Source organism: Carya illinoinensis, chromosome 9 (assembly GCF_018687715.1).
Source record: "Carya illinoinensis cultivar Pawnee chromosome 9, C.illinoinensisPawnee_v1, whole genome shotgun sequence".
Taxonomy (NCBI): domain Eukaryota; kingdom Viridiplantae; phylum Streptophyta; class Magnoliopsida; order Fagales; family Juglandaceae; genus Carya; species Carya illinoinensis.
In genome coordinates, this window is record NC_056760.1 from 14180890 (window position 1) to 14205825 (window position 24936).

At 32.7% G+C, this 24936-nt stretch overlaps 2 protein-coding genes across 5 annotated transcripts; both read right to left on the reverse strand.

Annotated features, from left to right (window-relative positions):
• Positions 1–9588: 9588 nt before the first annotated feature.
• Positions 9589–11795, reverse strand: LOC122276484. Its single transcript, XM_043086248.1, has 3 exons — positions 11400–11795; positions 10934–10999; positions 9589–10346 (listed from the first exon to the last, which is right to left on the reverse strand). Exons 1-3 carry the CDS (start codon positions 11571–11573, stop codon positions 9840–9842), a joined length of 747 nt encoding a protein of 248 aa, XP_042942182.1. The 5' UTR covers positions 11574–11795; the 3' UTR covers positions 9589–9839.
• A 1135-nt stretch (positions 11796–12930) lies between these two features.
• LOC122276485 (putative hydrolase C777.06c) lies at positions 12931–23147 on the reverse strand. 4 transcript variants are annotated; one of them, XR_006228863.1, is made up of 11 exons: positions 22835–23147; positions 21164–21299; positions 19202–19329; positions 17919–18066; positions 17686–17791; positions 16469–16527; positions 15963–15998; positions 15766–15875; positions 15503–15564; positions 14035–14096; positions 12931–13270 (listed from the first exon to the last, which is right to left on the reverse strand). XR_006228863.1 is itself a non-coding variant. In XM_043086249.1 (10 exons), exons 1-9 carry the CDS (start codon positions 23023–23025, stop codon positions 15507–15509), a joined length of 972 nt encoding a protein of 323 aa, XP_042942183.1. In that variant the 5' UTR covers positions 23026–23147; the 3' UTR covers positions 12931–13270; positions 15503–15506. The 4 variants fall into 4 exon arrangements, 1 of the variants encoding a protein (XP_042942183.1); XR_006228862.1 differs by having other exon boundaries at positions 14035–14132; XR_006228861.1 differs by having other exon boundaries at positions 14035–14167.
• Positions 23148–24936: the final 1789 nt, after the last annotated feature.

Here is a 24936-nt window from a genome sequence, read left to right on the forward strand (position 1 = left end):
TGGTTTAGAAGTCTATAGTTAAATGACTAAAGAAAAGATAGTGCATTTGGTCAGTAAAACTTCATGCAAGAAAATCACTATTGAGTATCGAGTCGACGAGTCATCGACTCAAATGCATGGATAGTCAGGACTGATGCGGGGTACTGTGGCTATTTGAATCAAATAAATGACATTATTTATATTTTAGTGTTGTAAATTTAAATTTATTGCGAACTTATAGTTTTAAATTTAAATTTATCGATTGCACACATTAAATCACATATTTTTATATCGTACATGATTTTGTCATTGTATTTAAATTTTAGTTTTTTAACTTATTTTTTTATATTATTTTAGATTTGTTAATTATTTTTTTAAAAATATTTTTAAACAGGTATGGACTAAGCTGAGTTGAACTTTATATCTTGGGTTGTGGGTCCAAGCTTAATCTGAGCATGACAAGCCCACATACACTCCAATCGGAGTCGGAAATGATTTTTACCTCCGACCCCAGTTGGAGTTGGCACCCACCTCTAATTGTAGTTTCACGCCTATTTGTTATTGTTTATATTTATTTTTCAGATTTTATGATAGATTTGCCATCTAGTATTTTAAGTAAGGTTTTAATCTTTTCGTAAGGATGTAGAAATTTTTTTTGTCCAGATTAATCCTTCCAATGTGTGTTATTCTTTAGTCTACTAATCGAAATGTTCAAACTTTAATAAATAAATAAATAATAAAAAATAAAAAATAAAAAATAAAAAAACCCTCAGTTTCGAACTCTTAATTTACACATGAATTACTTATTAAAATACAGCTTAATTTCAAGTGGACTAACCTCAACATAAATAGCTTATTATTTTCTTGCCGGCTTGCCAGTACTGCAAAAAGGTCACTACATCCTTCAATTAGTACCATATTATATAAAATTAGACCAGTTGTCACGGGCAAATAACAAGATAGGCCGGTTGAGCTAAAGTTTTACTTTGGCTTTTTACGATAAGTTTTACTACGTATAAGTAAAGTCGCGTATTAATTTGTAAAATAATACCGATTCTTGCATATTTAAAATTTAAATTAATACTATTTTTAATAAAATTTACTTTTTGACCAATCACATTAGATTGATTCATATATTAATGCGCAGTTATACTTGTAACTAGATTTTTTCTTTTACGTGATAGTGATTTGAGGACAAGGTAACAAACCAATGCAACTAAACACAAAAGATAAAGAACAAAGGAAATAGTCATGGGATGCTGCAATTTGATAGGCCTAATTAAAGTACTCAAGATAGGTGCACTTAGGCTGCATGAATATTGGGCAAATTTGATTAGAAGACAACAATGTTTAATAGAGGATTTAACCATAATTGGTTCAAGATATTTGTGTTCATAAGAACTTGAGATTGAGATTATTGTACACTTTGGAAGTTTAGGGTTTACGAGGACCCCCTACACATGATGAAATTCACAAAAAACCCTAAACAATCATTATTGTACTCATGAGATTTCACTGATCATAGAGTGATTTATCAAATCAGATCATGAATAATACTAGAATATCTTCTGCATGGTTGGAACTATATAATATAACAATAACAAGCAAATCCTAGCTAGGGAGTTAATTATAATGTGTTTGGAAGAGATTAATTGGTACAACATACATGATGTGATTGATGATGATTTGAGTAATCTTGTCTATTAAGTAGGAAAATGGGAGTGATCGTTGAAGACAAGGAAAATAATGTCCCTAATGAGCTAAACCAACGAGCTTGTTTCTTACAATTTAATAATAATTGGTACAATTAGAAGCATTGAACATGATGAACTTGTCATCAAAGAAAATGGGAATGATCTTATAAGACAAAGGAAAATCATGTCAAAAGGGTTAAACCAACTAGCTTTCTTACTATTAATTTATGATAATCGTGTTATAGATACAAAAAGATTACACAAAAGTAACATCACAAATTGATATGATTTTATAAGATCCGTTAAATCTATTTTATAATCTGACTTATCATATCAAATCACATCAGTTTGTGGTCAATTAATTTTTGTATAATATTTCTTTTGTAGTTAAAACATTTTCCTTAATTTATAATGCTCTACTTATATATGTTTTATTTATTTTTGTGATCATTAAGACCTCAAAATCTATCATAACCGTTTAATCCCAACCGTTTGGTTGTTATATATTGAACATGATCTTTACTCGCTGCCTAAACAAAAAAAGAAAACGAAACTACTAGAAACTGATAAAAGAAAAACATCCAAAGTCTTGAGAATTTGAGAAAAAAGCAAACAAAAAAATCCAAAGTAATGTCGATTATCGGTGAAAAAGGAAAGAGAATTACTTCATTACACGAGTCATACAAAATGATAATTTACAGACTATTAATGCGTAATTAGCCAGTTTTCTTTGAAGTTGAAACTTTGAGTTTAGTACTGTTTAGGCCAGTTTGGATTTGTAAAGTATTTTCTATATTTTATTTAATTTTATTATTATAATTTTTTGAAATTTATATATAAAATATAATAAATAATTAAATTTTTTTAAATTTCAATTCATTTTTTTTAAATTTAAAATAAAAATTTGATAATATTTTATTTAATTTTTATTTTTAATTTAAAATCATTTCTCCAAACTAACTCTTAAGGGTACACACGCGTATGCAAGAAATAACTGACAGTGCAACGTCACCAAGTCAACGATCAAAACTTTTAACCATTGATTGGTCATTAATGCTCTCGTTGCTTGACACGCCAGTAGTAGTAAAAAATATGCTAGCGTGGCAGTGGCACAAGGGTCCATGCACCACTGATCATTACTATTTTGAGTTACATTTTATTGAGTTAAAGGTTCATATTGTCACTGCCTAGTCAACATATAACTTATCTTTTATGTAAAAAGTTTATATAGATGTAGCAATTCACAAAGAAAAATATCGTTGCAAAGGGAAGATCGAAACCACACGAGAGAGGGATGACCACCACCCTTCCTTAAGGCTATGTTTAGAATACAAATTCACATCAATTCATTTCAAATTAGTTATAGATGGAATTAATTACTTTTTTAACTTTTTATAAAAAAAAATTATACTTATCTCAATTTAGCTACTTCATATATTAACATATTTTTCAAATTATTTACACACTACAACATTTTTGCCTTTTTGCATCGTTTTTTTTCACAGCTACAGTCACAAATGTCTCCATTAATGATATTTAGTGTCCACTGTGTTTCGCCGCAACGTGGTCGATAGTACTTCGTCTCAAAAAAGTTGATGTAGTACACGAATGATTAATCACAAAAATGATTTTATTCGCATCCATTTTGATCGCCCCAAACTAGCTTCCATTTAAATGTACATTTAAATAAATCTCAATAAAACTTATAAAATACTACTATTTACGTATCAATATAGATTATCTAAAATAATCTTAATATCCAAATGGTTGAATTTGGATGTTGAGTTGAGTTGCGATGAAAGTTAAGTAAAATATTGTTAAAATATTATTTTTTTAATATTATTATTATTTTAAAAATTAAAAAAATTAAATTATTTATTTTATTTTATGTTAAAATTTGAAAAAATTGTAATAATTAGATGAAATGAATTAAGATAAATTAAGGGTAGCTTGAGATCCAAACTTACGTATCCAGCAGGGAAGAACCTCTCAGAGGAGCTCCATCTTCAAAGAATCAAAGAGTAGAATGAGAAAGAGTTCACGAGAAAGACTAGAGATTAGAGAGGAAGATAAAAAAAATAATAGCTATAAATGAATTATATATCATTTAATTTAATTAACTTTTTTTTAAAAAAATATTTAATTTAATTAATAAAAATTTTATTATGTATAAGTAAAGTTGCATATTAATTTACGTATAAATATTAATTTTTTATATTTAAAATTTAAATTAATATTATTTTTAATAAAATTTATTTTTTAATCAATATACATATTAATACGTTACTTAAATTTTTCGAATTATAGCAGGTCATCGGTTTCCCTCAGTTGGTCGTTAAAAGCTGTGATCGATTTCAGAGGAAGTAACGCCATAATTCTGACAAAAAAAAAGAAACAAAGTTGGGTAGGCAGACAGACATGAAGTAACTTCATTTATTAATAATAATACATCACATGCATGTAAGACAATTTTGTGGTACGAAGACTGGTGTCTGCTTCTTTTGAATCGACCTCATTCCTGGACACTCAAAAGCTGTAGGAACTAAGAATACTCACGGGCTTAGATCTCGACTTATGAAGAATCCCTTTGTAAATTCAACTTTAGTAGTAACAGTGTACGTACGAAATTTATACATATTTTCCCAGAAATATTGAATAAAATATAATAATAAAAATAAAAGAGAAGGACAGTCATATCGGATCGATTTTTCATTTCCCTGCAATCTGCGGGTCAAACGGAACAGATATGGCAGTTGGGGAATTTACCAAAGCTTATCTTCAATCAAATCAAAAAGTGGAAAACAAAAAAGGTTACACGTATTTTTTAATTTATTTTTATGTAATTTAAAAGAAATTTTAATTTAAAAAATATTAAATATCATTTTATACTACATATTTTATATATTTTAATATTATTTTTTATTTTATTTTATTATTATTAAAATAATAGAATTGTTTTACTTATCCTTCATATACAACATATTTATTATAAAAAATAAAAAAAATTAAAATAAATATAATGTATAAAGTGTAAGATGTTTTTATTTCTAAATCAATTTTTTGCGAGCTTTCCCATTTTCTTAATATCACATAAAAAAATGTTAGTAAGTTCACATGATATTTATAAATGAATAATGTTGGATACAGTTTTAAAATACATAAATTTTACGTATTTTTTTAAATAAAATAAGTTTTATTATTAAAAATTATTTTTTTCATATGAATCACATATTTATCTATTTTTTAAAAAAATACATAAAATTTATATATTTTAAGATTGTAAATATCATTTTTATTTATAAATATTATTTCTAGAGATAAGTGGGAAAAATAACAAAATTCCCCATTCTTTTCTTTGTGCTCAAACAATCATTTTCGTACGAATCTGTTCACAATTTTGAATTCTGTTCCATGATTTGTGCTCAAGATTTATTATTTTAATCGAAAAATGAATTGTTTATAGGTATTGAAGAATTAATTCCGCTCATCTCGCCTGTCTTGAAGTGCACCTTTCTTCTTAGTCCATCTTAAAGTCCACTCCTCCTAATATAGGAGAGCAGTATATATTATTTGTAATGACTTGAGAAAAAAAAAATAAAAAGAAAATATATATGAATTACTCGCAGGGGAATTGCCGATTTTGAAGGAATAAAATTTTAGGAAAATATTTCAAATATAAAATAATAAAGAAAATTATTTATTTAGCTGAAGTCATCAGTCAAAGATACTTTTGCAAAAGAACACACTCACCGACGCAATTCAGAGTCTCAGACTCATTATTGAATCACTGAATCACATTTTTGGCCTATTACCGATCACTGTTCCCCATGTATTCTATATTAATTATTATTATTTATTTATTTTTTTGAGAAAATAAATCTAAGCAATTCCGTATAAAATATTATTCCAACACTTCTTTTTATTGTATACTTTTTTTTTTTAAAATAATAGAATAAAGGATATTGTAAAAAATAAAAAACAAAGGATATGGTAGAAAATTTTAGAAAAACTATGGACATTATTATATTCGGCCGTAAATATGTAGAATGTTTATTTATTAGTTAATCTTGGTGCCGGAAAAAAGGGACACTTTAAAACCAAACTCTGATTTTAGTTTATACTTTATATTATGTTAAATTTTTAGTGGATACATCCATTCTATTAAAAAATACAAATGAATAAGATTGAAAATTTGATGAAAAAATTTAATTATTATTTTTTATTTAAAACAATCTCATCCATTTATTTTTCATGATTTTGGGATTAGGAGTTCGAGTCAGAACATAAATGAAAATTATCGTAGTAAAGCATGACTTTTGGTCATGAAATGAACTTTAGACCAGCTGAATACGTTAATGGTTCTATGGTAACGTGCTCATCATTAGAACAATAGTCATGTCTCAAACTAGACATTTCGTAGCGATGATGGGCTCTTATGGTCACGTTTAGGGAGGTTGTTACACTAGTCACTCCCACGTCCCATTTTTATTTAAAAGAAAAAAGAAGAAGAAAGAATGTAAGTGAAACTCTTTCATTTATACTCACCCTATTTATAATTTATGAAAGGGGCCCAAATTTGTCATTTTTGCATGTCATGTATTTATTGGGAGATAGAACTTGGTAGATAATTAATATTATTTGATTAGAATATGTCTAAAATTCCTCCCTAGCATTTGTTATGCTGCAAATGTTGCTATCACTAAAGTGAGATTTAATATTGGACCGATCGACTTAATCATATTTATTTTTCAATGGATTGGACCTTTTCTTTTGTCTTTTTATGAAAAATGATAATGTATGCAAAGCAATGAAAGTGCATGATTTTCAGGAACTCCACGGTAGTTCCAAAAACTTATTTGAAAATTCGCTCTAGTATTCACTTGACAAGATATATATATATATATATATCGTTGTCATAAACAAAAACAAAGCCTCTGATAATGCTGAAGTAGGATGACATTAACTACGATCTTAGAATCAACCTCGAGACAATTTTGTTTAGAGTTTGATGATCACATGCTTGTACTATTAGTGTCACGAGAGAATTCAAAACCTCTAGAGTTTTTGGGACCTAAAATGGTAGAATTATAGATATATAAAATTGGCTGCATATTATATATTGAGTATTTAATATTGTTGGAACAATTCAGTCGGGAAATTATATATTTATAAAATCTATAATTACGTGAAGTTTACCGATTACCAAATCGCATATTAGTTGTTGCTAAGCCAAACATAAACATGATCATGTAGCGCCCTTATGTCTTCAAAACCAAAGGGAACGAGAATAATATGTATGTATTATGCATATGATTGTAATCCCTACTTTGACAACAGTAATTTCATAAAAAGACAATACAAAATGAAGTTTTGTGCCAAGAATTTCGTGCGACTCATAGGTTTATGTATTCTTTTATGAACGAAGTAATGGCAAGTTGAACAAGTTTATAATTTCTAGGCACAACTTATTCAGGACCCTTTTTTTTTTATTTTTTTATTTTAAGATCTTCATCGTCACCACAGGCTTTAAGGTAAGAGGGAATTTCAGAAAGAGATCATGTGATCCAATAAAAGATCACAGAGACAAAATGTTTAGGAAATCCCTCCTTGGATTCCATACCTTCGTAGGCCATAAACCAAAGCATCATGGAGAAAGTATCTCTATTATTAGTAGTCACATCACATGAACATGAACATGGTTTCACTGTAAAAAACAATGGAAATCTTACATTACATTAAAACATGCTATAGTTGTGATCATATAACCCTATCCAAAACAACTTTTAGGGCTCAAAACCCAAAACTCTTTGGTTAAAAGAATACAAGGTGATCAAAAGTAACCATCAGTATAATTTAATGCTCAGAGCCCTAGACAAAATAAAGGGTCCCTTTAAATTAAATGTTTTTGGGGTGGGTGTCCTAGAGTCCTTGCAGTAGTACTTTATTATATAGCCTTTTCTCAAAAGAATTTGAAGTAAAGGTAAGTGTCCAAAAACATTCTTTATACACTATGTGTGATTATTAAAGAAAGCGTGGGACTATGGTCCTATAGATTTGTGGCTTGGGACCCTACTCACATGGAGTGTTTCCCCTTTGTCTCAACCCCACAACCTTTGTTGTGTTAGGGCATTACGTGAATGTCGTGGTTAGGGATTGACCATTTGGCGTTTTTTCCATTCTGATAAAATGTGAACAGATTGGGCTAGCGTTAATGTTTGACCATGTTTTCCACGTGGCAAGGCGGTGATGGCTCCATCAAATGGAAAAGTTGTTATTATATTAAATGCCATGACCCCGTGGGTTGATTCAAGTGATTTAGGCGGGACTGGATCCCAGATAGATGGCTAAAAAATTACAAGTTTCAGGGTCGATAAGCATACAAGTTTCACGTATGAATGAAAAAGCTTGGATTTGCATAGACACAATGCCTAAAGAAAAGTGCAGTAATTTGAGGATTTGTGATATAGGATTGTTTTTCTGATTAAACAAACAGAAAAAATGGTACTAGATCAGTTGAAACATAAAGCTTGTCCCAATGAAAGTTTTATGTACAGATCCTAGATGCATCCAAATTAGAAAGTAGAGTTTTCAGTGCATTTTCATTCTCATGAAATATCATATAATTAGGTACCTACAATAGGTACCATCTGCCCTTTCTTATACTATTCTAAGAGAATTCACACTTTCCAGCTTTACCTTCAAAGAGCAGTACCACCGCTGGGGCATGGAACCCATATGGAGAACATCTCTCACATGCTTAGATTGTGCTGTGGAAGACCCAAAAGTGAAGACAAGAGAGTTGTGGGACATTTTGTTTTGAAAATTCTAAGTTTGTTGGGATATAAATTCAAAAACTTGTGGGTTTGACTGTAGGCATAATGATATAGTTTTCTAACATACGGGTCCCCTTGCCTTCCTCCTTTCTTCCAACCTTTTGAACGTTTTGGTTATTTGGTCTATAAAGTTTCCTTTCTTTTCTACAGTTCATTATTATTATTTTTTTCTGGCAAAAGAATATACTGATCAATTGATCTTCAAAGTCAATGATGGTTTACAATCTCTTTGTAAGAAGTTTAAACGTGGATGTGACGCTTGTTGAAGATGGCAATGGAGAAAAATCTAAATGATTCTCGATGTGGGCCATGCGTTTCTCAAAAGTCCATTCACCATTAAAAAGGTTGGTTGCCTTCTAAAACATGGCATTTGAATATTTTTTCAAAGAAACCAAGTGGGTGCATTGGAATGATTCAAGAATCATTTGGGGGGCTGGTGATCTTTGATTGTCCCAACTTGAGCACCAGTCATGGAATTAAATCCAATCCAAACTCTTTACAGTAAACATATATAATTTGAATTGGTTATGTAAATCTGCTCACAACTGTTTTGTTGGATTAATATTTCTTAGAATTTTTTTATCATCTCTATTTGTCGGATCGAATTAATTCTGGTTGTTTGATTATTTGCTCCAAGTCCTTTTTTTTTTTTTGGGACACCTCATTTTACACATTTTAGAGCTAGGCTCAGGCTTCGAGCCTTTGTTTGAACAGACTGCAGCCCACCTTAGCCTAGATCATGGGCTGTCCTCGGTTGCCTACTAAGGTGTGGCCCAATGCAAAAAAGATGCATGATCCTATGGTGAAATGACCAGGCTTATTGGCAAGCTCGACACCAGCTTTTCCGTTTAGGGGATTCTGATATGAAAACTAATATATACCAATGATTTCAAGGGCATTGTAGTTTATAATCCATGACCCTTTTACCGATTGACCTGAGAAAAGGTCGTGTTGGTGTTATTCATACTACTCCCCCCACGGCGCACCCCCCCCCCCCCCCCCCTCTCTGTGGAAATCCTGTTTGTTTTCCTGTTTAGAAACTCTATATTTCCTCCAAGCATTGAAGACCATCAAAACCACTATAATCAGAACAAGTTTTAATAATAAAGAGATCGAGTGATCCACTACAGACACCAGTGGATTATGGATACCACTTCATATCTCAATATTTAGGCCTTATGTAAAAAGGTAATTTATTACCCTTTCCCCTACAACTAGTTCCCTCCATGAGTGGGATTTCCTCTATGAAACCATCACAATTGATCTACACTGCAACAAAGATGCAGAAAGGGTTTAGTTTTACATTCTAGCAGCACCCTTTTCTCAAATTTTCTCAATTTTGCATGACCTGCCCTTCTTTGCTTTCTCCTCCATTTTCTAATATTTCAGTAGGAGGGAAAGACTGAAACTTTAGTACACTGTCACTGCTGACATAGACAACCCGAAAGATGTCATACTTAATGTCAGCAGAAAAGCGATCCAAATAGGGCAGAATAGCCTTTCTCTGATCTGCGCTTAGGATCCATGAGTAACAAAGTTGGATTGACTTCCACACACAAAGGCATACCACTTTTGGCTTGGCTTGGTATCTAAAGCAAACTCCGGCTGCAGCACCTTCCATCTTCGGAAAACGAGATTTGAATACTGCTAAGCATGCATATGAAAGGTCATCTATGTCGCTGGCAGAGTCGGCTGCCGCAGAGCCTGCATGCATGGATATTATGTCACCTGTGTGAAATCTTATGGCAGAGGAGCTGTCTCTCGACTCTCCAACGTATGCATCAATGAAGCTATGGTCAATTAGGATAGCCATGCTTGATGTACTGTTTAACATTGAGACCTGGGACAAGTGTTAAGCGGGTTTCAGAACAGAATTTTTTACATATATATATATATATGTACGTATGTATGTGTGTGTATTATATATGTAGAGAAAAATGTATAACGAAAGAAGTTGTCATCAAAATAATTAACAACTTTGAATTCTCACTTTGATTGATTTAGCAACTGAAGAACCTCTTTCCTCATTATTTTAAGTCCCAAAGGTAGATTTAAAAGTTGGGACTCTCCTTGAGCATTGATATCAAACAGTAGAAGCAGATAATACATGTACTTGAAGCTTTTTAATCAACATTAGGCACATTAGCCCGTCCCATAATCTTGTCATTACCCTAATGCTCTGATGTTTGCTGCTTAGAGTTATGATTTACGTAACTTCATATGAGAATATAAAATACACACACACATATCCATCAATAAAGTTACAGATCCAAATCCACTAAGTAGAAGAAGATTAAAAACTCAAAAACATTTCAAACAATTATGTATTAATTTTCATTAAATAATTTTAATGATTCGTGCATATCATCGTGGATATCTATCATGACTAGTATAAGGAAAAGTGAAAGTGCCAATAACAATACTTACAAGGGTTTTACATAATAACCCTTTGTTTTCACAAGATCTCTTCTGCCATGCTCCATACCATATGATCTGAAGAAAAGATTAAGAAATTAAGATATCCAAAAATCAGTACGTGAGTGCATGCTATCAATGATGATGGCCAAGTATGTACTGAAATATGACCTTAGATTCTAGTAACAGAAATAATAACATGACTTGCAATGATTATGATGGTGATAAAATAATAAATAATAGAGATTATTGATTCGAAACTAATGAAGTCCAACAAGGGTTTATACATATATACGACTAATTTGCGATTGGTTTTCTTTTCTTTTCGTTTTTTTTTTTTTTTTGATAATCTGCGATTGGTTTTCTTAAGAACAGAAAAGGAAGCAAAAAAAAGAAAACAATAGAATAATTGAATAAACAATAAAAGACTGCATATTTAAGTTGCAGTAGTGATCAGGTGCAATATGAAGGGTCTTACCATATTTCCATGGATGCTTTTAAAAATAGAGCTTTGTAAGCAGCCAAGACTCCCAGTGCATGAAGAAAATTGTTTTAGAGCGTCAACAAATTCATCGACCAAAACAACTGTTGGCTTGAAGACGAAAAAGGTTAGATCCAAATTTCCATTGTTGAAGGGAAGCAAGCAGGCCATTCTGTTATCTTTTTAGCCTCCCTTTTTGTTCTTTCTTTGAAGTTTCTGTCTCTCCGAATGAATCAAGGAGAGATCGTGAAAACGAAGGCTAAGAAAATGAGTTACTCGAACCTTCGGTCGAAAAAATTGTTTATAATATTGTTATAGTAGCGGAAAAGATGAGGGGCTCAGGCTGGTCATGTCGACTTGCCAGGTCTGCTTTGGCTTCTTCAGATTCTAAGACAAATAGGATGGAAATTTAACTTTAAAAAAAGGAAAATTTTATGTGCAGTCATTTTTACAGATTTTTTTGTGCACTCCTGTGATATGATTAGTTGTGTATTAAAAAAAATTAATCCAGCCAATCATATCAGTGAAGTGTGTAGAAAATGTAAAAAAATGACTGTATGTAGCATTATTCTTAAAAAAAATATAGTAAGACTTGGAAATAACAGATGCCAAGTCTTGTTTTTTTTTTTTTTTTTTTTTTTAATGATTTCTTCTTCTGCGTGAAATGACGTAGATATTTTAAGCTTCTTCCAGATCATTTGGTATCAACTATACAAGAGCATTTCCCCATCTTTTTAATTCGTTGTTATTTAAGGTAATCTAACGACAGTTGTTTTTTCAAATGGTAACTTTGTTCTTTCTTCTAACTTCTAAGAAAGCCTGATGTTCTGGATTTTTTTTCTTATTATTATTATTTTTTTAATGAAATTCATTTCAATAAAATGGGCCTATTCTCCATAAAGTCAGAATTTTTAATTTCAAGTATGCGAATCTAAAGGCTTGACCATTTAATACGATCGATATTTTATGCTAAAAAAGCAGCTTTCCACGCCAAGGAAGTCGTGTCTTATGTGGGAAACTGAAATCTTGAAAATTGAAAATTGAAAATTATATGGCCTGGTGCTCCATGGATACTGTCCAATATCACGCCCCACCACCCCAAGTTAACTAAAAATAAAAATACAAAGACTGGAGATGCCAAATAGTAACTGGTTTATATGGTTTCACCGCTACTCATCCATCATCATGAGACTTGAGGCAATATTATATCATAAACTAGTTCATTGACACTTCATCATGCATGACCTAAAGCTGTAGTTCTTTTGGATGATAAGCAAATGCATCCAACATATTTTCCCCCAAGTGCAATTCAAGTTCATCATAGTAGTAGTAGTAGTAGTAAGGGGTCTAAGGGCATATTTTGGTGACAGATTGATTACATCTAGTAGCAACCTGCCCCAAGGCACGCAACAAGAAGTTTACAAAATCAGAGGTATGAAACAAGCCATCTCAACTCATGGATTTTGTACTTGACAAGTTAATCATATTAATAACCATCTCAACATTCTTGCTATACTGCACACTGATATTCACTTCTCTTGCAATCTGAAAACTTCCTCTTATTTTGAACTTTGACAAATCCAAGAAAGATTTGTTTGGAAATACACAATAAACTAATATGTTCCTCAAAGATACAAATTCAAGTCATTTCTACCCCACGGCTATTAATTATAAAAACCACTTCCCCCCACAATCTTGTAAAATTGCTCTAAATCTTCATGAAGTTGTTGACAATAGAAATAGTCTGAAACTACTACAATTTTTTTTTTTATTAGTCTGACACTAATATCATGGTGCCATAGTTTCTGAAAACCCAACGGGTGGAAACTGTGCGTAGATATCTTCACGTTAATTCAGTGCTCATCAACCTACATGCATAACATTAAAAAGATATTAAATTCAGAGTTCAGTTTATTTTTTTACAATTCTACTAGAAGTTTTCAGATATGAAACATTTTTTATTTTTTTTTAAAGCTACCAACTTGTGCATGGGTTTCAAGTGTGTTTGGAATTGGTGCAGTTCAAAGTTTCAAACAGATTTCAGGGTAAATAACAATGTATCTCTTGGTGGTTACGTGTAATAATATCCTCTCCTTGACTTTAAAAAGGTTGGAGTACACCTCGGAAGAACATTTTAGAAAAAGGATTAGTGCAAGAAGAGTGTCAGACAGATTGGTTAGTGAGATAACTAGATTGGTTGGTGAGATATACCAATGTAATCCAAATTGAGGAAGTCATATATAAATTTTTAAAAATCTGGAAAGTATGATTAACCACAGAGGTGAATTGCAATACCCTAGATTTTGCACTAGTGAAGGCTTTTAAATATCATACCATTTATAACCCCGAGGGGTAGCTCAATTGGTCAGGCATTGGGTTTGTTCCCCAATGGTCACTAGTTCGAGTCCCCTTAGGGCCACTGGAGGATTTACCTGGTCGTTAACTTCAGGGCCCCTTGGGATTAGTCGAGGTGCGCGTAAGCTGGCCCGGACACCCAAGGTTATCAAAAAAAAAAATATCATACCATTTATTAAATCGACTTGTGTTTTGATTTACTCTCTGCAGCGGTTAAATTGAATTATCTTTATAAGAATCAAGCTGGGAGGGGGGATTTATGGTACATGGGTCTTACCTATGAGGAGAGAATGATTAAAGAGTACTGCTGCACTGTGAAAAGTTTTTGGGTTACCTACACTGTGCATCCTCCAACATCAACATTGATCTTTGTTTCTGGTCATCTCTCTCAAACCAATTTAGCAACGTTTCTAAATTTCAATGGGCAACCATTTAAGGAATATGTGCATAAAAGAAAATGCATGTGCCATTCATGTGACACATTAAAGGACAGCAGCAAAAGATTAAAAAAAACAATGAAAAAAAAAAAAGAATCTACCACCTCTTACCACCTGACTCTTCAGCATCACCACTTAGCTCATTTTTCCCACTCAGCTCTTCATAACTACTTTTTTTTTTTTTGGCACCGAGTGTACGAGAACAGCATCCCAACTAATCCTGGGGGTGCACAGGCCCTCAATAAGGAGTTTCCCGCAAGTGCACTTCGGGTAATTCAAGGGAAAAATCCCCCAGTCCGAATGCCTCTAGGAAAGAGGGTTAGAACCTTAGACCTGGAGGGGGCATACCACCAAGACCAAGGCCTTTACCACTTCATAACTACCTTAACCTATTGTAAGCACCAACCTCAACTTCCTTATTTGTATTTTAGCTGTTCTATTTCTTTTAAAGTTTTTTTGGCGGTTGGATAGTATTTGGGAAATGGCTTTCTTGCTGCAAGGTTTATGTGATGGCTACTGGGAATTTAAAAGTATTGGGGAGATGGGGAAGGAAATCTAGATATAAATTAAGAAAAGGAATATTTGATGAGAAGATTAAGGGTCTATGGTTTCTTTGAGGTCTTGAGAAGCATGACTGATGTGGGGTTATGGTTTTGTTAGTTTGCTGTGAATTTGTGGTGGTGATGCAGGTTGAGCTTAATTATGGGTATGAAATCATAGAACCAAGGAGGTAGATGAGTAATCATTTGGTGGACAGTGCAAAAGTTAATGAAGTTTTACGGTCAATAATCCTAAACCAATCAGACTTTTTTTATTGGCACCGGGTGGTCCGAGAACAAAGTCCCAGCTAATTCTTGGGGTGCACAGACACTCGGCAATTTTCTAGGGGCCATGGAATAACCCGAGGTGCACTTGCAGCAATAAGACATGGATGAAATAGAAACCAAAACTAGAGTCAGAATGTAGTTAGTTCTCATGTATACTTCCTGTGTACTTTGGCTATGCCTTTTTCTCTTATAAATAAAACTTCTTGATTACCTATCAAAAAGTGAGAATGTAGTTAGACCAATTCTCCAATGACACCTTACCTGAATGGGGAGTGTATTTACAGGGGCAAACTCCTATTATCTTAATAGGGCTGATGTGGTCAAAATCTTGTTCATGTGGCTATAACTCAGAGCCACATCATTGAAGTTTTCCAGCATAAAGATTTTTAAAATAAAGATATCATTTTCAACGACTGCATACTATAAAGATACTAAACTAAATGAGGAAAAAGAAAGTTGAGTTTTAAGGGAATTTCCTCACCATATCACAGGTCTATAGGAATTCTCAAACCATCATGTGCAAGCATCACAGGTATTCCTTCCCTGAATACATTCAATGGGACAACAGAACATGAGTATCTTACTTTAATGTTAAAACCATAACCTATGACCATGGTAAAACAAGAGAATCGTGTCAATTGTTTTTTTTTTCAATCGTAAACAAAATTTTATTGATTATGAGAAGAGGCAGTTCGACCAGTGAGATTGTGATTCATTCTTAAGAAAGGGACGATAGGTTATTACCTTTGGGACCACTCCATCAGGAATTCATTGTCCTTGTGGTGATCAAAGTCATGAGTCATTCCAATTAACAGGGCTTGCTTAGGACATATCCTCTTCACAGCTTCAAGTGTCTGCAAAATTAGTTGATTTGACATGAGCAGGATATAACCTTTAAGGAGAATGCATAAATATTAAAACTTATCAGGATATGAACAGACCTGTGGCAAGCAAAAGTGGACATTATGGGATCCTTTCTGTGTGCAGAAAAAAGCAAATCAGAATATAACAAGATTAATTAGTGGGAATCAGAACAAAATTAATAAAAAGCAAAATAAAAACAGAAATGCAAAAACGTTTTTTTTTTTGATAAGTCAGAAATGGGAAAAAATGTATGAGCAGATATAAAAGCATGTAGCATAAGGGAATAGATTGAAGGAAGTTTATTCTAAGACACAATCTATCACGTCATTATATGACACTACAAGTGGCAATAAATGCTCTCAGACCATGTATATCATCTTACATATAAATACATATATCATCATATCATTGATGCATGATATATGTCAAGAAAAACTCCTACTATATACTAATGATCATCCTATCATTGATGCCAGCTATCTTGTCATTACATCCAATGCCCCTCAAAACTCAATGTTAGTGATGTGTACTCATGGATGAGTTGTCTCTACGTATTACATGTATTAAAAAGGAATCTGCTGACCTTATACAATGTATCCAATATAAGAATATCCAACTGTCCAGCACCATTTTTCGAAATAACTGTGAAATCAAAGTTCACCATTGCATAGAGATTAGAAGACACACTAACATATCATATATAGTAATTCTTGTTATATTAAAAATTCTTAAAAGATGACACAAACCTTCAAAAAAAGTTTATGGATACAAAATCTCAAGAATATAATTTAAAGTGACCCAAAATAAGACTATTATCCAAACTCTAGCATCTGTTATAATTTCCAGCTTGGCTTAGAATATACTATTTCCTTTTGGCAGGAAAATACCAGAGAGGCCTGATAAAAATATGCCCAACTTATTGATCGATATGTGAAAAGAGAACTGTTCATGCATTCTTTTCCTATTAGTTTTTGGGACTTATGGATGCGTGTTTTGTACATCCTTGCATTTACTTATCCATTTAGGGTCAAAATAATCCACAAAAACTAATGTAATCGTTTAACAAACAAAGAACTAAAACAATAGTATCAAACAAAGAACATGAATTAAGGTGCAGAAAGTAAGCTACCTAATCCTGACAGGACACACAAACCATAAATACCATCAAACAATGTTAAGCCAAATGGGAGAATATAAGCTAAATTCTAAATTATGCTCTATATACCTAAAGCTCAATATTGGTTCTAATTGTGTCCCTACTTAAAAGAAAGAAACGATCAAGTAACTGAAGAAGTGTTTAAGTATCATTCTACCATTAATTAGGGCAACACTTCCATGAAAAAAATGGGAGACAATTCATAAACATTTTAAATTCATGTGATCTTAGTTTAATTAAAACAATAGAATTTACCATTCCTGAACTATGCAGTTCATCCTCTTTAAAGGTTAATATTTCCATACTAATAACATATTTCCAAAACTCACACGAAGGTCAGTTGAGGGACCAACCACAATGTCAATGTCTAAATAATCCATCCATGATTGGAGATTCCGTTTGGGAATCTCCAAATTGGCAGAAAATCAGCTAAGTAGATCATCATATGAAGTTAAGATATGTGTGTGCTTTTCCCAGATATATAAGATCAGAAATAGGCACAAAAGGGATTACAATACACGTGCATGCACACTCACACATGGATACAGGCATGGATGCATTCATATATACGTAAACAAGCACATAAATGCGCATGTATGTATCTGAGAGTGCGTGTGCGTGTGTGTATCTATATATGCACTCACCATACTCTGTCTTTGGAGGAAAGCGTGAAACATCAGATATATAAGCTACTCTACACTTGTCACCAAAGAGGAAACCCAAACATACGTAATCTTCTCCATGCATCACCTATAACGAGAACATTGGCGTTACCAAACTAAGACGTTCACAAGAAACAGTAGACACATATATTACAATTGTTTTGATAAGTAGTAGAGACATGTATTATAATTAAAGAACATCTGGGTCTACTAACTGGCAAAGGAACAACTTCAAGGCCTGATGCAGAAAAAGGTTTTTCACAGTCGCTCTCTATTATCTTCCAGTCAAGCTGTGCTACCCGCCTCACTTCCTGACCTTCTTTAAGTTTCTTCTGAACCAAGTATGGAAATTTCTCTGCAATGCTTTTATAAATAATATAACACAAATGTCAGGTAATGGAGTATTTATATCGCAACTGACAATGAGAAAATTGAAGCATGAAATGTCAATCCTGATGCATATTAGTATATCCTAAACCATTTTACATGAAGTCACCTCCTGATTTGGATTGGGATGTGTCACACTCTGCACCCCCACAATTTACTAGTTTGAAAGAATTGTTGTGTTCTCCTGCCATCTAAATTGGATTTCAAGTCTAACAGAAGTGAATGCATGTGATGTGCTTGTGACTCTATAACCCTCTTAACAGCTGAGAAGCATGCAAAGTGACCTAAATGCATCCTCAAATACCAAATTTGAATAATTAGAAAAGAGATCTATTGATAGTGAGAAAGGGCAACATCTTAGTACACAAGCAGAAGAAAAGAGATACACCTAACTATGAAAAGTAAAAAGATCCATAAAGATGTGAAGACTATAATTTGGAATACAAGAGTGAGCAGCCATCCAATGATAAAAAGTTGAAGGAAAAAAAAAGGCCTAAAGATTCACCAGTCTTCTCACAATCTTCTAAGCTGGGGTCATTCTTTTTCTCCACATGCACCTAAAGAAAGCCTAACGAAACCATTTTCCACAAAAAAGCTGGAATTCTAATAGGTTGGAGAATTGGGAGCCGTTATGAGCAGCCATCCAAGCATAGAATTGTTTACGGCTTTTAACTCTGTAGGCCCGGGATTAGTCGGGATGTTGTTCCTGGACACCCGGTGCCAATATAAAAAATTAAAAAAAAGAAAAGAAAAAAAGAAAAAAAAAAAAAAAAACTCTCTAGGTCCTCGCGGTCTTCAAAAATTCAGGCATTGAGTCTTGCCAAATCCACCACATTATGCACATTGGTACCATCATATCAGGATTATAGGGAGGATTCTTTGCTGATTCACTCAATCTTATTTAACATTCATCTATAATGAAAAAACATATTACCAGACTCCATTTTTTATTTATTTTTTGTTAAATGGAAAGATGGCAAACTCCACAGTCTATAGATTTATATGATTGATTTTGGATCTAATAGTAATTCCATCACATGTGAAACTAGATAAGGCCTCCTCTCTCTTGAAAGCTCAGTGTACAAAAAAGGGGAAAACAAGATATAAGCACCTTTCCATTGCATGCTGAGTTAGGTATATGGGAGTGGGATCAATATCATTTGTAGGGCTATGGGGTTGCACAGCACGTATGTCATCCAAACCAAGAACTGCATCAGCATGTTCATGAGTCAAAATAATCTGCAATTGACACAGTATTAAGTTCTATATCTCAGTGAGAGCAGGGTTTCAGTTATCAAGCAAATTGAGATTCATTATTAAATTACCAAAAAGCACACAACATTAAATGCAAATCCATACGAAATAAGTGAAAACACTCAAATACAAGAGTCAATAAGATTCATCAACGTTCAAAGCTCAATCCACTCACCTTTTTACTGCGATGGACTGTAGATTTCATACATTCTGGTTAATCAAGCACAAGGAATCAAAAGGAAAAGAAAAATAAAGGACATAAATTTCAATGAACGATCAATGTGATGGACCATAAATTTTTGGTGTGCATAGAAGAACTTCTCCCAGGCCCATTTATTAGTCTAGAGATAGGAAGAGATGGAGATGGAGAGAACTCATGTAAATCATCAAGGTCTTACAGCTTTCCCATTATAATAGAAACCCTGTGAAACTTTGCCAACAAGTATGATCATTGAAACTATTAAGCCTGCATAATATTAAAATAAACAATTGATTTTTTTAAAAACACATAATGGGTTGATAGGAAATAGGCAAATAAGGGTTTCCAGCACACACGACGAGTCAAGCGTAGTGTGCTTTCAGCTTCATTCAAACTACAATAGATATATTGATACAAATATGGTTTGAAAGATATATATATATATATATATATATATGTATTTATACGATGTACTCTTTTATGTTTTTACCCAAAGTCTTAAAGCTAATGAATAGGATTCAGGTACATGATCCTCGATCAACATTTTGCTGCGAGAAGGCCCATATCCTTTGTTAATAAATTCAATCTTTTTTATCCATTCACCCTTCTCTTGTTCTTGTGGTTTGAACATAAATCATGAGCATTAATGGCTGTCTATGCCAATGGTCCTTGTACAAATGGGGTCTCCTTTCCCAATAGGTATGGGGTGGGTCATACAATCTCATGTCAGAACAATTCGAGGAAAAACCTAGGAACTAACTTTATTAGTACGATACTGGCGAAAAGATTGGCAAAAAGATATAGTTAGAATTTAATAAATTAAGGGGACACAAATCTAATATTTAAAATACAATAAACTGAGACCAAAATAAAAGAAACAAACCATAAACTATGAAATAGTTATTCAAATGAGTCTTATTCACACCTATCTGTATGAGATATAAACCTTGGCCTTGTCAACTAAAGCAAATAATATAATAATGAAAAATATAAAATCCCGGCATAGGCAACAAAAGGCACAATAATATATAGTCAACACAAGCAAACAACACGAAATCAAAATAACTCAAAACACAGATCCAACTAGGTACTAAACCATCATAACCTGCATTCATATTATTAGATCTATATACACTAAATGTGTCCAGCTGATTCTTATATCGTTGGTGCTGCTTCAGCCAGGCTTCCGGATAATCAAAAAGTTGAAGAAGGGTCACACAGTGAACGAAGGTGATGCTAGACACAACAGCAAAAGTTCATTTGTCATGTTGGCATGAGTTGATTTTATCTAAGGATCATTTTTCAGCATTATGAGTTATGCATACAGTACCACAAAAAGAAACGCAAGCAAAGAATATGCTTTTAAATTTCCTAGCCCCCAGCGATTTGGGGAAGGAAGGAGTTGGCCAAAAAACAATGTATGAGTTTTTAGGGGAAAAGAAAAAGAAAACATATAGTTCTCATGGTTGACTGAACACATTTATCAGGTGAATGAAATTGTATACTTTTATGAGGCATCCAAACAAGTTCCTAACATGTCATTTTACAATAGAACACATGTGCTATATATCATAGGTAATCACAAACATGAGAACAAACAAATGGGTAAAGAATGCTCACAGAATCCACTCTAGGAATCTTATGGAGGGTAAACCACCGAAGTACTTGCTCCCGAAAAGTCTTCCCAACATCAATCAATATATAGCTGTGATTACCCTCTCTTTCACAATAATCAATTAGAAGGGATGTGTTGCACCTGTAGATCGATAAATCACAAAAATCCAACACAGCTACACAGATCATGGACAGAAAACAAGGGCATAAAAAAATTATACCCACATAATTTTAAATGTTTAACTCAATTCCTTTTACATGTTCCAAGTCCGTCCTTTTGCTATTAACAAGATAGATTTGCCTTAGCATAAGTACAAACGTAGTGGAATTGTGGTTGGTGAAGTGATCACATATATGCTACTTTTGGGTTACGTGCAAGGTGGACGTAGGTCTTCAAGGTTCAAACATTTTACATCTATTGTGCCTATTATCATCAATAGAATTCTTATTTACTGATAAAAAAATATCTGTTGTCTTCTCACTCAATATTCTTTCAAATATTTTATTTATGTTTTTACTCATCATCAGAGCCGCTTTATTATGGCTTCTAACAAATTCTTTTACTTCTGCTGCTCATTCTATTCAGAGATGGCCTTAGAATCATGGATTCCGTTGCCTATAAAACCACCAAATATACCACCTTCACGCCTCTGGTCCACATTCCCACGTGCATTACATATGCCTCCTTGTATCAGTGCCTTGAAGTTGTTTTCTCCATTAACAATATCTTCACTTATAAGAAAACAAGTTGTTTTCTTCATTCTTATTTATTTAAAAAAAAAAAAATTCGTTTTCTCCATTAATGCACTGGTTACTTACACCTTCTGGTTCTGCCCCTGCCAGCAGCAGACCTCAATTCGAAGTTTAGTCAGTTTAGTTTGGGACTTCCCTATCTTTATGGCCTAACTCAACCAATCTAATCCACCGTGCACTTCGAGTCAAAGCCTTATTCAATCCACATTATACAATTTGGCCACTTTTTTCATAAATCAAAGTTTCCACCTCGAGTTTTTGTGGATGTTAAAGTACTAAAAGGCCTTTGTATAATATCAACCACAATTGTACCACGACGCTTCACCAACACAATTTTAGTGAACTTATAACTGTGGTAGAAGATATCAATTCAATTTTAGTGCACTTATAACTTTGGTAGAATATATCTTCTATAGAAATCCATTTGGTCGCGCCATATATATAATCTTTATTATAAGGAGTTGTACTAATTACGATGATGACAATAAAAAGACAGCTACTTTGGACCTTGTGCACGGTGGATGTAGGTCACCTGAAATCTTTGTCTTCCCTCTTACTTTCTATCACAGTATTCTTCCACTTTTTTAATTTTTTTTTTAACATTTAAATACATCCAATACATTTCTCGATAACCCAAAAACAAGGCTACTTCCTAAAATCTAACGTCATTCGTTTTTAAGGAATTTAGCTTTCTCAGTCTCCCAACTAACGCAAAGAGAGAGAGAGAGAGAGAGAGAGAGAGAGAAGAGCAGAATTCCAAAGTCCTTTTCCTTTGCTAAACCTACTCTGCGACCAAACAAAGCATATAAAGGAACCAGTAAGCTACAAAACAGGCCCCGGAGTAGAATGCCAGATCTACCGTCAACTATTTCCCAAAGATATACAGAATCGACGTCAAATACTCGCACAAAACAATTAAGTCACCTGTAATTAGGATTCTGCATTGGTGGGACCGACAATGACTGGAAGCAGATGTTGCAGGGGGGATCGGACGGCTGGATCAGGCACCTTGCGTTGGGAACGGCACTGGAGCACCCAGTCCCGAGGAAGATAAGAGCAGACGATGGGCCGAGGTCAGGAGAGTTGCCGTTTCCTGCGAGAATAGGGTTCGCCATTGCCGTGGAACACGTGAGAGAAGGGTCTGGTTAGGTGGCCGTACCGGTCTGGGCGCTGGGTGTATGAAGAAGTGCTTGTGAAAGGGAACAGTGGCGTAGAGTGAACGAGGGGAGGAAGATTCCTCGGGGTTATTTACTTATTTATAGTGGAGTTCGTCGCCCGCGGAAGCCAACGGTTCTTGCGCTTGGACATTTGTACACGTGGCTTTCATTTACTGCCCTGGTTCTTCCCCTATTTTACTCTTTTTTTTCCTTCTGTTTTTTCCATAAATTTTTATTGTAAAAATTTTATGTATAATTGTTTTTGTATATTTTATTAATGTAATTTATTACATCATTTTTAATATAAAATAATTAATTTGACAAATAATATTAATAAAATATATAAAAAATACATAAAAATAACTATATATAATATAATTATAAAATATAATTATCCCTCGATATATATAAAATGATGCGCATGCTTAGTTGTATTCATAAAAAAGTTAATAATTTACGTTATAAAAACAAAATTAAAGTATTAAAGATAATTGAGTCATATTAATTTTTTTTATTTAAAAATCATGTTATTACAGAAAATCACATGCCTCTAATATGTTTAAAGAGGACAAGAAAATTAAATAAACTGATTTAAAAAAAAAAAATCTCCCAATTTAGCAAAAAAGGATATCTTTATTCTATTTTAAATTAAAAAACAAAAAAGTCTTAACTTTTCCATATTGTGAATGACGGACAGTTATATAGTGACAAAGTTCTTAGTGATTTTGTTGGTGAGTATCAAGCGGCACACGAATGTAGAAAATTCCAAGAGCCAGCAAATGTTCATCATGAATTGAAATCCAAGCCAGATTAGAATAGTCTGGCAAAAGTTCACGCGTATAGGATTATATATATATATATATATATATGTAAATAATGATTTTAATAAATATAAGATGAATTTAAATTTTAACTATTTCTTTTACATAAATTTTTATATTGAAATAGTTATTTTTTTATTATATAATAATAAATAATATAAAATAAATTTGACTTTAGCTATTTCATATCAAATCTCTACATTAACTTATCTATTTATTTATTATATAGTAATGAGTAATTAATAATTTAAAAATATTTAATTTTTTTAATTATTAATTTATTTTATTTTATCATATTTTACTATTTAATTTAAAGAAACTGATGAAAATTTGTAAATGTAGATAGAGAGAAGAAAGTGAGTGTTATAAATAAATAATAAAATAAAATTTACTCTTTGTACAGTATAGATCAAATTTAATATTTTCCTTATCAATACAAAAGCTACAAATTTTGTTAATAATTAATCCGTTGCAAGTAAGTTTTGTATCTAATAGTTACAAAGAACAAAATATTTTAGGTATGGATAACCCGGTGAGAATACTCTAATTAAGTAGTTTGCCTCGTAGTAGGGTAAGAAATTTTTGTTTAAATAGTAATAACTCTATCACAGTAGGAGTTCCAAGATTTCTCTATAATTTTACCAATTTGCCAATTATGTATGGATGGTTGAGATCAATGAAAATATCATGACTTGGACCAATAGTTTCAATTTATATTATTTTCGAGCGAATGGCGGAGAAATTGGAGGAGTTAGATGTTAAGTTTCAATGCTAGAGATGAAAATATGCAATAATAACTATTCATAGACGTGTAAGACATTTTTCGTGTCGATGATAAGACAAGAAATTTAATTTTAGATGATACCGATGGGATGATATAAAAAAATTTTGAAAATTCGTTGAAGTTTCATAGGATGCCCCATTGTTCAATCCACGAAACATATTCTATAAAGTAGAATTATAATGTCAAAAGATTATATACCGAGTGTTTGGATGAAAGCGACCAAGTATGGAGATGTTCAATTAATAGTGCTCTTCAAAGGAGGAA

What these genes read in the sequence shown, in the direction of transcription:
- LOC122276485 (XM_043086249.1), bottom strand. Translation starts at nt 23,025, where the DNA reads ATGGCGAACCCTATTCTCGCAGGAAACGGCAACTCTCCTGACCTCGGC. An exon ending in AGATTCCTAGAGTGGATTCT is followed by an intron (nt 19,330 to 21,163) that starts GTGAGCATTCTT and finishes TGTCAATTGCAG; the next exon opens with ATTATTTTGACTCATGAACA. An exon ending in TCCACTTTTGCTTGCCACAG is followed by an intron (nt 15,876 to 15,962) that starts GTCTGTTCATAT and finishes CTAATTTTGCAG; the next exon opens with ACACTTGAAGCTGTGAAGAG.
- LOC122276484 (XM_043086248.1), bottom strand. Translation starts at nt 11,573, where the DNA reads ATGGCCTGCTTGCTTCCCTTCAACAATGGAAATTTGGATCTAACCTTT. An exon ending in AAAGCATCCATGGAAATATG is followed by an intron (nt 11,000 to 11,399) that starts GTAAGACCCTTC and finishes TCTTTTCTTCAG; the next exon opens with ATCATATGGTATGGAGCATG. An exon ending in GGTTATTATGTAAAACCCTT is followed by an intron (nt 10,347 to 10,933) that starts GTAAGTATTGTT and finishes CACTTGTCCCAG; the next exon opens with GTCTCAATGTTAAACAGTAC.